Source organism: Periophthalmus magnuspinnatus, chromosome 11 (genome assembly GCF_009829125.3).
Source record: "Periophthalmus magnuspinnatus isolate fPerMag1 chromosome 11, fPerMag1.2.pri, whole genome shotgun sequence".
Lineage (NCBI taxonomy): Eukaryota > Metazoa > Chordata > Actinopteri > Gobiiformes > Gobiidae > Periophthalmus > Periophthalmus magnuspinnatus.
The window spans coordinates 3,840,686-3,853,575 of NC_047136.2; the positions used below are offsets into that span (position 1 = coordinate 3,840,686).

Genomic DNA, 12,890 nt, shown 5'->3' on the forward strand with positions numbered 1-12,890 from the left:
CGGGACACGGCTCCAGATCCTCTCGTCTGTGGAAAGTTTTGTCAAAAAGTGTGGTTTTGGCTGATTAGTGTCGCTTTGGTCTGACTGAACAACAGAGAGGAACAGGTGAGTCTGAACGAGGCACAGGTGAGGAGAAGGAGGAGGAGCCAAGTGAAGGAAGGGAGGAGGGACCAGGTGAGGAGAGGCGGGAGAGGCTAAGTGAGGGGAGAGAGACCTGGTGGGAGGAGGTGGGAGGGGCCAAGTGAGAGCCCAGGTGAGCGGAGGAGGAGCTAGGTCAGGGGAGGCAAGAGGGACCAGGTGAAGGAAGGTGGGAGGAGCCAGGTGAGGAGAGGCGGGAGAAGCTAAGTGAGGGGAGAGACACCAGGGTGAGGGGAGGTGAGATGGGCCAAGGCAGAGGAGAGGGGACAGGTCAGGTGAGAAAAGAGAGGAGGGGCCAGGTGAGGGGAGAAAGACCAGGTGGGGGAAAGGTGGGAGGGGCCAAGTGAAGGGAGGCGGAAGAGCCCAGGTGAGGGGGGAGGAGCTAGGTCAGGGGAGGCAGGAGGGATCGGTGAAGAGAGGCGGGAGGGGCTAGGTGAGGGGGAGGAGGGAGGGACCAGGTGAGGGGAGGAGGGAGGGGCCAGGTCAGGGGAAAGGGGAGGGGCCATCGAGTGGTTAAAAAAATAAAACTGCAGCTGTGCCCCATTTCGTTTACAGACGTGGGCACCGTGTGTGACCAAAACAAAACCAATAGAATGGTAAAAGAATAAAAAACAAAAAGTCAGATGTGTTCAATAGTTTTAATTTCCAAATAAATGACAAAATGAGAATATTTACAAGTGGAAAATATGATCTGTACAAAAATATACATGCAGAGATTAAAAAACATGTAACTTAAACACTGACAAAACAAAATGAAACCTAAACCGTTGCGTTCAGTTTAAGTTTGCTTGTTTGAATGGCATCGGCAGTAATAAATAACGCTTCTGTGAATCATCCCGATCAGATTAACTTATGTTTTTGAGTAATTTTGGTTTTATTTACAATTTTAAGTACGAACAGCGACACGCTAATGACCAAAGGTGTTATTTAAGTCGAGTAAACAGCGAGGTCTTCGTAAACCCAAGTGAAGCCAACACAATCTGTATCAAGTACTATTAAGCTTCAACAACTTTGGTGTACCAATACTACGCAGGCAAACGGAACATTATCTGATGACACTGAAGATCCAGAGGGAGACCTGTAATAAAAGCCCGGCCTTGAACTCAGAAAAACCAGATCAAATAAACACAAACTACTGTAGCAGTGCTCGCAGTACCAAGTACGTGCTTCTCTATAGATTTATTACAGATACAACAGATGTCTCATAAATAGTTGCATAAAATGTTAAAGCCGCAACATTGCACATGATAAACTGAACATAGACGAGTGCGTTTACAGCGTCTTCTTCTGCCTCCCCCCCTCCCCCCGATGGACCATCGACCACAAACTGCTCTGAGGGAAGAAGAAGGCATCTGTCTATTTACAGATAAGGCCTGAACTTTTCCAGACTGCTCAACACAAGGTTAGTTCTATTAAAAGCAAATGGCAAATGTCCATAGTTTTGTTATTAATGTTAGCGCAGCCGCTCAAAGCTCTGAGTGCACATACAAACGTCTAGAGTCTCAGGATGTGACGAGTCAAAGTAGCACAGCGACTCCTGACATGTTTATTCTTCTGGTCCTGAAAGACTCTGTTTCCTATTTATAGTTTCTATAAGAAAGTTTGTATTTAAGTAAAAAGAGCTCAACACAGTTTCATTCTTTCTCCACAGGGAGGCAGCGTTGCGAGCTCTGATGGCATCATTTTGTTCTAACAGCTCTGCGTCTGTCCAGTGGCATCTGCCTCTTCAAACTGCTCAGTTTTATCTCTTAAAAAATAAATTACTTCATCGAGTCTTTTAGTCCTTTGTTTCCTGACGTACAAAATGTGTTAAGAGTTAAGAGTTAGCATTAAGAGTTAGCGAGCAGCAGTAGATAAGAGCATGTGTCGCAGGAGAGAACGTGGTTCTCTTTAAATGTAGGTGAGGACTACAGGCCTGAAATGTGTCAGTGAAAAAGATCAGATCAGCATTCATCATTATTGTTAATCTGTGAAAGTGGGAGATGCTCAGGTCCACAGCCTGTGCACTTAACACACGTGTTAATGTTTGTGTAACACCTGTGTCTGAAACGCTGGGGCCAGAGAAATGGATCAGGGAACCACTAGTGTCAAACTCTGGACTGAAGGCGACTTTGGATAAAGCTGCGGACTCCTCCTATGGGGCGGGCGTCGGTCAGGTGTTTCCTTCTGTCCATGAAGGTGATGAGTCGGGACGTGTCCAGGCAGAACTCTCCCTGGGCCTGGCCCGGCTGGAGCCACGGGTCCTGGAGGCACAGTCCCGCTGGAGGCCTCCTGCCTGGGTCAGTCCTCAGCAGCAGACACACAAAGTCCCGCGCCGCCTGCGTTACGCCCTGGAAGTAGTCTCTGGGGAAGCTGAAGTCCAGCCGACAGATGTTCAGACACGTTTCCTCTGAGCTCTCGTCCAGGAACGGAGACGCACCGCTCAGCAGCACGTAGGTCACCACGCCTAGACTCCAGAGGTCAGAGGTCAGACACACGGGCTCCCCCAACACCAACTCTGGGGACGCAAATTCAGGACTGCCCAGCAGGGGGTGTATGTAGTGAGCGCTGTTGAGCTGGACGGCGTCTCCAAAGTCTATGAGTTTGACGACCGGCTGACCCATGGGACTGTGGGCCACCAAGATGTTCTCAGGCTGAAAACAAAAGACACGTTTTATTATTCGGTCAATGAGTAATTCAATTTAAATGAATAGAATGTAAATGACTTGCCTTTATGTCCAAATGCACAATCCTACAGTTGTGCAGATAATGTAAAGCTTCTAAAACACCCCTCAGGAAGGCGGCGACTCTCTCCTCAGTCAGATTCCCACAGCGCACGATGTAGTCCAACAAACGGCCCTGGTCCACTCTAAGAAACAGAGACAAGCGTCATGTGACCAAAAAGTAAAAACTCCAAACATGGCCGACGTGTGCGAGGCTGAGCGCTCACATCTCCAGCACCAGGGCGTAGCTGCTGTGGGATTCGTACGTGTCGATGAGGCTGACGATGTTGGGATGTTGGAGTCGGTGCAGCAGACTGAGCTCCTGGGTCACTCTGTCCCGTCGCATCAGTTTCTTGTTCACTTGTTTCACTGCAGCGGGACACTTTGTACCTTTGTGCTCGCAGCGCTTCACGACAGAGAAGCGCCCCCTGGTGAAAGTGCAGACACAAGACAGTCACTTCTGCTCAAGCATCGTCTTTGTGTTTTCGAGATTCTTTTCCTGATTCTTTACCTGCCGAGTTCAGACACTTCAGAATAATGAGAGTCAAAGTTGTCCTTCCAGCTCACCCTGACGCCGTCCCGGGACACGGCTGAAGACACAAGAACACGTTAAACAAAAAAGCACGCGCCCTCAGCTCGTTTACACGGTTAAACCCGCTCTTACCGAGGACTCTGAGGTTGGCTGTGGACGTAACGGTGCCGAGATCATTCGTGGCGACACAAGTGTAAAGTCCGTCGTCGTCCGAGTCCACGCCGATGATCCGCAGAGTCGCTTCACCTGCATCGCTACGGCAACAGCAAAGACACATTATCACCACAGACTGGGACTCAGACTGTAAGAATATTAAGATTTAGTAAGTTATTTTCAGTTGTGTTACGTAGATCTTATAATGAAACTACAGAAAAGGGCAGTAAGAAGAATTAATAAAGCAGGATTCTGTGATCCGACTAATGAACTATTTATAAAAACAAATATATTAAAATTTACAGACATAAGTTAAACATTTTTATACTTCTGTTTTGTGTCGTGAGCGAGGATATTCTCATAGAAATTCAGTCCTTCTTTAAATTAAGAAATAGTCGCTATAACTTAAGAGGTTTACTTTGGTTTGAATCTAGTAAAATAAGAGCTAATGTGAAGCAAAGATGTGTCTGTTTGAGGAATAAGACTTTGGAATGATCAATGATGAATTTAAGTGAATTAAACCTACATCTAAATACCAAAAAACTGTAAAACATGAGTTAATTCTTACATTTACATTGCAGTCTGTGTTTAAGAGACTGATTTAAGTAAATAAATTGTTTTGTGGAGTTATGTGTCAGTAAAGACGGTTTTAAATAAACACGCGGCTTCAGCTCAATCTTTTTTTTTGTTGTAATTAATGAAGAAAATGTTTAGTCTTTTTCTACCTGTAAGCGATGCTGAAGTGTCCGTTGTTGGTCAGGGTGCTCTGATCTGGACCTTTCCAAATGAGCGAAGCCCGAGGTCGACCGCAGACTTTACACCTCAGGGTGACGCTCTCCCCGTTATCACAAGTGACATCGCTCAGCGGAACAAGAAACTCAGGAGGGACTAAACAGAGACGACTTTTAGTAACTTTAACAACTTTAACCACACGTATGTTACAACGGGACACGCTCTTACCGTCGTAGATGTAGTTTGGATTTAGAAGCTGCGATTAAACAAAACCATCAGAATCATTTTACAGCCAGGATTTTAACATAAACTGATAAATTGGTTGTTGTTTATTTTACCTTTACAGAGACTTTGTTGGACTTCCTGTACCCGTTTTCCAGCTTTGTTTCCTTTTTGGGATCTTTTTCTTTTTTTTCAGACTTCTTGCGGATGCGTAATGATGTGTGCCAAGAGGAAGATTTTCTACTGACGGAAAAAAAAACAAAAAAACACACACCACAGTTTTACCAGACAGAAAATCCACCAGAACATGAGTCTGAGCATCAGTTTAAACCATAGACTGCATTTTAAGACCAAAAAAAGGCCAAAAAAGACAAAAAAGCCGAGTCTGACAGCGCGTTGATGGAGCAAGAATCAAGCTCATGATCACTTCCTGCTTGTAACGCGGCGGTTAGCGTGTTAGCTATGTCCATTTACACATACAGTCTATGGTCTAAAGCGTGTCCCGTTATGTCTGCTGTCAGGCCTCTTACTTGACCGATCCCTCTGGACACTCGGGGGCAGTGGCAGAGGTGTGTCCGAGTACAAATCCAGGAATCCAGCCTTCCGCAGCGGGGCCCTGTTCGGTCGCTGCTCGGAAAACCAGGAACATGTTTTGTTGGTTGCTGGCTAAGATCTGGACCACCTCTCCCTGTGAAACGCTGATCTCATCCTCCTTAACCGCCATGTAGTCCTGGGTCACCAACATTGTGGAGACGCTACTGCTGCTGCTACTTTCACTCTGCAAAATACAACAAGGTCACAGGTCACGCTCAGCCGATACGTGCGGACGAACAGCGAGAACAACAGAATTATGTGGAGAAGTGTTGAAATCATTACTAAACTTTAGACTGGCTTTTCATTTTCAAGATTCAGTTGATGAAAGAAACTAAAGAAAAAGATGTGTATTTTCACTGGCTTTGCTTCTGACTCCCACACAGATGAGAGGCAGTGATTTGTAAGGGCACGTTTGTAGGCAAAACCACAAACGTTGGCGTTAGTAGCAGAGAAGTACATTTGACGAGTTGAGAGTGAAATCATGAAGACAGCAGGAGATGAAGGGCGGCCAAGAGGGAGTCAGGTGTTAGTAAAAGCGTTGTTAGAGATCCAGATAGAGCCTTGACAGAGCTGAACATTAGAGCAGAATCAACCCGAAATCAGTGAAACGAGAGCAGACGGCTGCTACAGACGAGTGGAGAGAAGGAGAAGGATCAGTAGGGACAGATTAGTAGCACTGGCTTCAGCAGACAGGACAGACCGGGCTCAGTGTGTCTGTTAGTTGGACCAGCAGGGGGCAGTAGTCTTACCCCGTTGCTCTGGGTGGACTGGATGGACTGCTCGCTGGCAGAGGAGCATGTACTCATGCGATCAGCCTCCTTGCTGTGGGTGGAGTGTCTGTGGGACTGATTTTGGCTCCCAGATCCAGAACCAGCCTGGACCGGATTTGAATTCTGACGCACTGGAGTCTCTCCGGTTTCCCCAGGGAAGGTGAATGAGCCAGGCCGGCTGGCTGGGGAAGCTGGCATGGAGCTCCAGAAGCCTGGTCCAGACTTGTGACCGGGGCTGGGAGGGGGCCCTATCTGGGCGTCTTTACCAAAAGCAGGAGTGGCCATTGGCGAGGCCATCGGGGACACGGCCCCGGGCCGAACTTTGGCAACGGGTGTAGAGGGCAAGGGCCCCACGGTGGCGCGGGGGAGGGGGGGCACGGCTGGACTGTTGGCCTGGTCCTCTGAGCTCTGACTAGATCGTTTGCTTTGTGGACTACTCCCTGAAGGGATGAGGGAGGAGGGGACGGGGCGGGGGGACACACCTGGATCACAAGTAGGTCAAACTCACACTTCAGTCACATTTTCTTTCAAAGGTAAACGTATAATATTTGCACGTTCTTACCTGACATTTTGTGGGGGCTGTCCACGTCGGTGCCGGTGTGATGGCGGGTGGGCTGAGGTAAACGAGAGGGCTGGGGGATCCTCGATGGGCGTCGGGACCCTCCCAGAGGACCTGAAGGGACAGAGCTAACCTGGGAGTTTGCAGCAGCCGGCAACGAGCTGCCTCCACTCACAGCTCCGGGGTTAGAAGAACAAGAGCCCACACCCACGCCGATGTGGTTCCTCTGGAACTCGATCGGTGAAGTGAGAGCTGCAGAAACATGTTAGAATGTTAATGTGTTTTATGAGGAGTGGAAAAAAACAACTGTTTTACAAGGAGTGGAAAAGAACAACTGTGTTTTTTAAACTTACCATTGAGGAAGTTGCGTTGGCTTTCCAGTATCTGACCGATCTGTAAAGTCCAAACCTCTCGCACCCCGGGGTGGGCCGAGTGGAGCACGAACGACTCCGTGACGCCGTTTGAAGAGCGAGACGTCAGAACGAATTTACAGGGATCACCCTCGACGTTCTCCTCCAGGCCCAAACAGCTGATCTGCAGAGGACAGTGAGACCAGGAAAATCAATGCTAATACTTGACCTGACTGACAATAATTAGTAAAAAAAAAACTCTTTCTCCCTTTGTCCTACTGTCCTACCTTGATGCTGTGTTTATAGAGGAAGCCTGGTAAAGAAAAGCCCTTCTTTCTGTCCAGTGGCTCGCTGAAGATGACCATCTGCTCAAACAGAAACACTCTCCTCTCCTTCATTCGCCCCTGGACGCTGCTCTCGGGGTCAGACACCATGAACGTGTCCTGCAGCAGAAGACGCCCCTGAGCCACGATCTTCCCCTGTGACCACATCAATACAAACATATACGTAAATGAAAGAAACAATGAGAAGAATCAGATCACACGGAGAGTCCTGGTCACAAAATCTTACATCGAATCCCTGAAGTCGACCCACGTTCATCATATCGTTACATCGTTTTGGCACAATGCACATGACCTCCACGGCTTTCTGTAAAGATTTCAAACAAGTTAAACACAATAAAAATATGACTTTATTAAATCATCACTTTATAAATGTACCTCCAACTCCATGGACTCCAGCCCGACCTTTTTAGAGCATTTCAAAAGGTCCTGTAATTAAAGTAAAAAGCATAAAAATCTTAAAATGTCCATGAGACACATTTAAATATATCTGAATTAGCTCACCTTTAGCAGCAGCTGGTACTTCATGATCCTCTGAACTGGTTTTATGAGCAGGTCCGTGATCTGCAGCCTGTGTCCAAGCCTCTGCTTTAAGTCCTACACAGAAGAAGAGTAAAAACACCCAAACGACCTGTATCTACGGACAGACATCTGATTTAAATCGATTCGTTACCTCAAAATATGTGTCGAGATACTCCGAGACGATGTGCTCCGACTTGGGCTTGTTTTGGCAGTAGACCACGTACATGTTTAGTCTCCGCTCCTGTTTACAAATTAATAATATTACGTAATCCGAGTATTTCAAGTGTCATAAGGAGAAGCCGAATGATTAAACACGGACCTGTTTGAGAAAGAGCGGTCCCAGTCTGTCAGGGTCCTCCAGACATTTCTCCAGCTCCCCGAGAAAGTAGCTGAACGGGACAGTTTTAGAGTTTAAGTTGGTTTAAAGTGATGAGAGTAACAAGTTTTAAGGTCTTATATTTCAGTTTGAGAGAAAAACTCAGCCTAAATATGCAGTGTTTGTGTGTTAAACATGTGAATGAAACAAAAAAAACACAACTCCAGGTCTGTTTGTGACGAGGAAACGACATTAGAACACAGATGACGTACTCTTTGTGCCAGTCGAAAATCTGATGAATGTTTCCAAACACGATTTTGTCTTTTCCCTTCATGTCGTCTGGAACTCCCTCCTCCTTCATCCTGCTCATGTAGCCCTGCAAAAAAACAACAACATTTACACCAAGATCAGTGAGAACGCAACATTTCCTGAGGGTGTGAAGCTAACTGTAGGCTCTGCTCTGTCTGACGCTTTAATCTGACCTTAAAAAAAACGACTGAGCTGGAACTAAAACAGGTGAGCGGAGATGTACTGTTAAACAAGTCCCTTAAACACATGCACGGATTCACCACAAGCTCCTGAAAACGTGCTGTTTAAATCCATTTTGTATTTTTTCTTCAGTTTTCAGACAATGTTAAAACTTTATTGACTCTTTTCGCTCATGTGTGCGTTGTGTCACCATGGTAACGGCATGACACAACGCCACAGGAATGATCAAGTAGTTCCGGCAATGGTTAAATCACATTCTATATCAGTGCTCTACCACCATAGCAGCGGGTAAACAAATCCTCAACTGCGCTACGTAAAAAGCAGGAACTAGCCCGTGTTGCCAGGTACGGTGTTCTTCCTGCAGTATTGGGCGGATTTTTAAGAGCGGGACAGAGATATTTCCTGTGTAAAACGTTTCAATTTTAGAATAATCCTATTAAAAAGTCCTGAATTTTGGACTTTCAATAGGATTTCTGAACCTAAAAGCCTTCAGTGCTCTGTGGAACTTGTATTTGTGCGAGCGAGAGGGAAGAAGGCGGGGCTGCATCACTGGAGAAGCTCTACTTTTATAAATACATCGGAAAATCCAGCTGCGCCGCACGTTCCGTTGGTTTTGGGAGGTTTCTCAGACACTCGGGTTAGGTCGCTGAAACCTGGCAGCTCTGGGACGAGCTTGATTTAAAACACAATATTCGAGGCATTTACAGACAGTGAACAGGCTTTTCGCATTCACAGGCGACGCACTTCGGTCTGTAGCCGTGGTAACAGCGCATTCAACAACTTAGAGCGGCGCGTTCTGCAGATTTACAGCGTTTTCAAACCACGAAATCGATCAACGTACCTCAACAACCAGGCTCAGGTCCCGGACGTAATCTCGTTCTGTCTCAACGAGCTCGAGAAGGATGTATCTAAAATAAAATAAAACAAAAACACAACATTACAAAAACATTGAGGACGCTTTAAACACGCTAGTTCTCGAGTACTCACTGCCTTTTCTTAAGAACGCTGGCTCTGCGGTCGTCCAGCTCTTCCATCGGAGACGAGGACGACAGGAGAGACTGGTCCGACGGGTTGCACGAAGGCGAGCTGCTGTCCCCCTGCTCCACTGACAGTGAACTCGGCCGGTCCTCCAGAGCCTGAACCGGTTAAACTCACGGTAACAAACAAACTTAACCACGTTTTACTGTACTGTGATGTTTTTTTCCCTCACCATTTTGCTTTTAACCAGTTCTTCGATGGCGCTAACGAGCTCGGCTGCACTGGGCGTCTCTGAGCTGGACGGTCGGACTGAGAGACGGGAGGCGGCCTGCGCAGGGAGGAGGGAAATATATCAAACTTTGAGCACTTGAGATGAGTTTAGGTGGCAGCGTGTAGCGTTATGTCGTGCGTTTTTGTATTTATTTAAGTGAAACTGAATTATATTTTGCACGACTTCAACATTAGACGAGCACAGAGCATGCTTACATCACCGAGTTAGACCCGTGTTCAGTATTTCACATTAGTTTTGTAAGGATTTAAGTTCATTTCTTTTTAACGCAAGCAAATGAAATGTAAGTTAAACTCCAGAATGTGTTATGGATCGTTTATATAATTTACGAGGTTATGCAAAGTCTCACAGAAAATTCAAAATGGAGATGGACTTTATGACAACTGAATGGAAATATATGCAAAATGAAAATAACTTGAGAGGTAAAAATAAACTGAAGAGGGTATTTTATGTGAGGATGAGCTGTAGCTACAAAATAAAAAGCTAACGGCGATGGCAGAATGCATTACAGATGTATGAGGATATATATAGTGCAGGAGGCTCTCACCCTTGCTGTGTGTGCTTCAAGACTTTCCCCAATTAGGATTTCTGGGTGAGGTTGTGTGCCCTTCTGGCCAGCGTTTAAAGATGCCAATTACTCGCATGGGTAATGAGGTTACGCACACAGGGTAAAAGGGGATGAGGACGAGCGAGGATATGAGGGATCGGGAATAACAACGGGACTGGCTTTGAGTTTTATAAGGTCTTTGGGGGGTTACAGTCAATATTTAGTTGTATAATTTATGTTGTCGTGATCTGGTGCTGTTCATCTTATTACTTTTAAGAATCCTTCTGTTACGTTTTCTAATGACTAAAACTACACTGAATACGTTTCCTCAATGACTTTCTTTCACAAACAAAAACCCTTTTAAGCTCGAGCTCGACTCCAGCCAGGGCTCTCACGTTTTAAAGTTAATTAAATAAATGTAAAATTATAATCAGCAAAAAATAATAACAGATAAAGTAAAAGAAACATTAAAACTCATTTCCTAAAACTGTTTCCTGAAGAAGAAGCAGCTACTATTTAAAGAAAGAGGAAGAAAAGCATTAAGGAAGTGGCTGGGGAGAGACAGAGGGACGAGCCGCTCAGATGGACAGATATGGAAACTGAGACAAAGCAAAGACAGGACATAAATCAAGATAATGCTACAGCATGAAAAACGATACAACCAGGAAACAAAACAAAAGAGAAACAGAAATTAGTGTCAGTGTCTCCGAGCTGTGGAGACGAGGGTCGTCTCAGACACGTCGCTGTGTGTCGCTTAAAATGAAGAAAGACTGAAAGAAAACTGTGCCAAGAAAATATGAAAATTGTGCTTTTATAAAAGTACTGAATATATTGACTGGTCCTTTTACCTTGTCGTCCTGTGGGTCTGGCTGCAGCAGGCTGTGCTGCTGGATGGCCATAGGGGGCGGTAGAGGGACAGCATCAGGCCCCTCCTCCCCTTCTTCTTCACCACAGCTCTGCATCCCGGAAGAACTGGATTTGGATAAAGTGCCACTGGACAGACCCTCGTTACGCACCCTCTGGAATTTACACAGGAAAATGACATAAAAACACACAAACCCAAAGAGTCGACCTTATGGCTGAACTCTGAACTCTGACCTCCTCCACGGTCTCGTCCTGTGGAGTGGCTGCACTCTCGTCTGAGTCTTTCTGTGAGCCGATAGTGATCTCTCCGCTCTTCCTCACGTCTCGGTTCTTCTTGTGTTTCGTGGCGATCTTCTTCACGTGGCCGTCGGCTTTGCCGCTGCTGAGGCGCCGCACGGGGCTCGTGAGCCACTTCCTCAGTGTGTTTCCTGAGAGTAAAACAGAGACTCCGTCAAACCCCTGATGGAGTTAAGAATAAACTAAAGATATTTGTGCTGATATTTACCCGGACGCTTCGGCCCGGGGGACGTGTGTGAGCCGATGCCGTGGTTTGGCTGAAGCGTGGCGGAGGAGCCGGGCAGGATGGCGTCGTTACTGCACACGGACAACGTGTCTGTGAAAAGAACTCGAAGTTTATACTAGAGTCCATCACCTCAGTGCCCTATGACCTCTGTCACATGACCCTGTGTCCCTGCACCTTTGTGGTTGTAGATTCCCTCCATCTCCATGGAGGACCTGGAGTGGGCGATGCAGAGCATGGAGCAGGGCACCAGCCCCTCCTGGGCCGGGGAGCGGTCCGTGGTCCGCACCAGGCACCAGTCTGGTTTATCGTGGCATCGCTCCAGCACCTCCACCGTCTGCCCCCGCCGCACCGTCAGCTCATTACTGTTACTGGCCATAAACTCATGGATGACCACGGTGAGCTCACAGCCTCCAGAGAGCTGCCACAGAGAGAGGGTCAGACACAAGAGCAGTCAACAGCTCACTTATGATCCTGTCAGCGTCTCACCTTGTCACTGTCCATGGTGTTTTGAGACGTGCGAGACGCCAGAGAGATGGTGTCGGGCTGACTGCTGCCTTCACCCTGACTGTCCAGATCCTCCCCGTCCCTTTGGTACAAACAAGTGTCACACATCTGCTCCTCTCGCCTCTACAGTCTGTGTATGTGGACTATATGTGTCCCATTTACCTTCGTCCCTTGTGATGTTTGACCGCTGTGGCTTTGGGGATGTGAATAGGCTCCTTTAGCGCCCCCCGCAGGTGAATGGTGCGTTCCTGGATCACCTCCCTGATGTGTTTAATCCAGTCCTGCTTGTTCTCTATGTTAGACGCCTGGTGAACGTAACATTATGAGCCAAGATTAACGTCACACAGACATCGATAAAGTTAAAACTAAGGATTTTGTTGTTTACCTATTTTTTTTTTTTCAACATAAAATTGTAAACAAAAGTGTAAATCAGAGAATGAAGTGGCTAAGGGCTGTGTTATGGAGTTTGTACTCACCGTGGCGCCATGTTTGGATCCCTGACTTAGCTTTAAATTTGAAATATAAAAGGAAATTTTAAAATATTTATTCAGAATATGCTTAAGACATTAATTGTATTTGTAGTGACACACAACAAGGATAAACTGGCTCTATGTTTACACCAATTAAATGAACAACAATATTAGTGTGTCATGAGTTTAAGCACACACAACAAGACTTATCTGGACGGTTAGTTTGGCTGCTCTCAGTTAGAAGTTTGGATCCATGCTGTTCCAAAAGCTGTTTTTGTTTTTTGTTTTTTTAAGT

The 12,890-nt window shown here is 46.4% G+C and overlaps 1 protein-coding gene across 5 annotated transcripts in view; it reads right to left on the minus strand.

Annotated features, from left to right (window-relative positions):
* Positions 1–762: 762 nt before the first annotated feature.
* The window catches only part of trioa (trio Rho guanine nucleotide exchange factor a), a 106,439-nt gene continuing 94,311 nt past the window's right edge, over positions 763–12,890 (minus strand). The window contains exons 33-61 of one of the 5 annotated variants that reach the window (XM_055225366.1): positions 12,602–12,631; positions 12,288–12,430; positions 12,108–12,207; positions 11,796–12,039; positions 11,604–11,711; positions 11,333–11,526; positions 11,083–11,253; positions 9,631–9,726; positions 9,408–9,556; positions 9,262–9,328; positions 8,204–8,307; positions 7,935–8,004; positions 7,767–7,856; positions 7,598–7,690; positions 7,472–7,522; positions 7,323–7,400; positions 7,040–7,231; positions 6,756–6,936; positions 6,406–6,654; positions 5,823–6,325; positions 5,010–5,257; positions 4,596–4,719; positions 4,486–4,513; positions 4,251–4,413; positions 3,505–3,626; positions 3,352–3,430; positions 3,068–3,268; positions 2,848–2,986; positions 763–2,771 (exon numbers count right to left, since the gene is read on the minus strand). In XM_055225366.1, coding sequence (XP_055081341.1) covers positions 2,226–2,771; positions 2,848–2,986; positions 3,068–3,268; positions 3,352–3,430; positions 3,505–3,626; positions 4,251–4,413; positions 4,486–4,513; positions 4,596–4,719; positions 5,010–5,257; positions 5,823–6,325; positions 6,406–6,654; positions 6,756–6,936; positions 7,040–7,231; positions 7,323–7,400; positions 7,472–7,522; positions 7,598–7,690; positions 7,767–7,856; positions 7,935–8,004; positions 8,204–8,307; positions 9,262–9,328; positions 9,408–9,556; positions 9,631–9,726; positions 11,083–11,253; positions 11,333–11,526; positions 11,604–11,711; positions 11,796–12,039; positions 12,108–12,207; positions 12,288–12,430; positions 12,602–12,631 — 4,563 coding nt within the window. In that variant the 3' untranslated portion in view covers positions 763–2,225. Of the gene's footprint in view, positions 2,772–2,847; positions 2,987–3,067; positions 3,269–3,351; positions 3,431–3,504; positions 3,627–4,250; positions 4,414–4,485; positions 4,514–4,595; positions 4,723–5,009; positions 5,258–5,822; positions 6,326–6,405; positions 6,655–6,755; positions 6,937–7,039; positions 7,232–7,322; positions 7,401–7,471; positions 7,523–7,597; positions 7,691–7,766; positions 7,857–7,934; positions 8,005–8,203; positions 8,308–9,261; positions 9,329–9,407; positions 9,557–9,630; positions 9,727–11,082; positions 11,254–11,332; positions 11,527–11,603; positions 11,712–11,795; positions 12,040–12,107; positions 12,208–12,287; positions 12,431–12,601; positions 12,632–12,890 lie in introns of those variants that run through there. The other 4 variants (XM_033975559.2, XM_033975561.2, XM_033975560.2 and 1 more) reach the window with 4 other exon arrangements.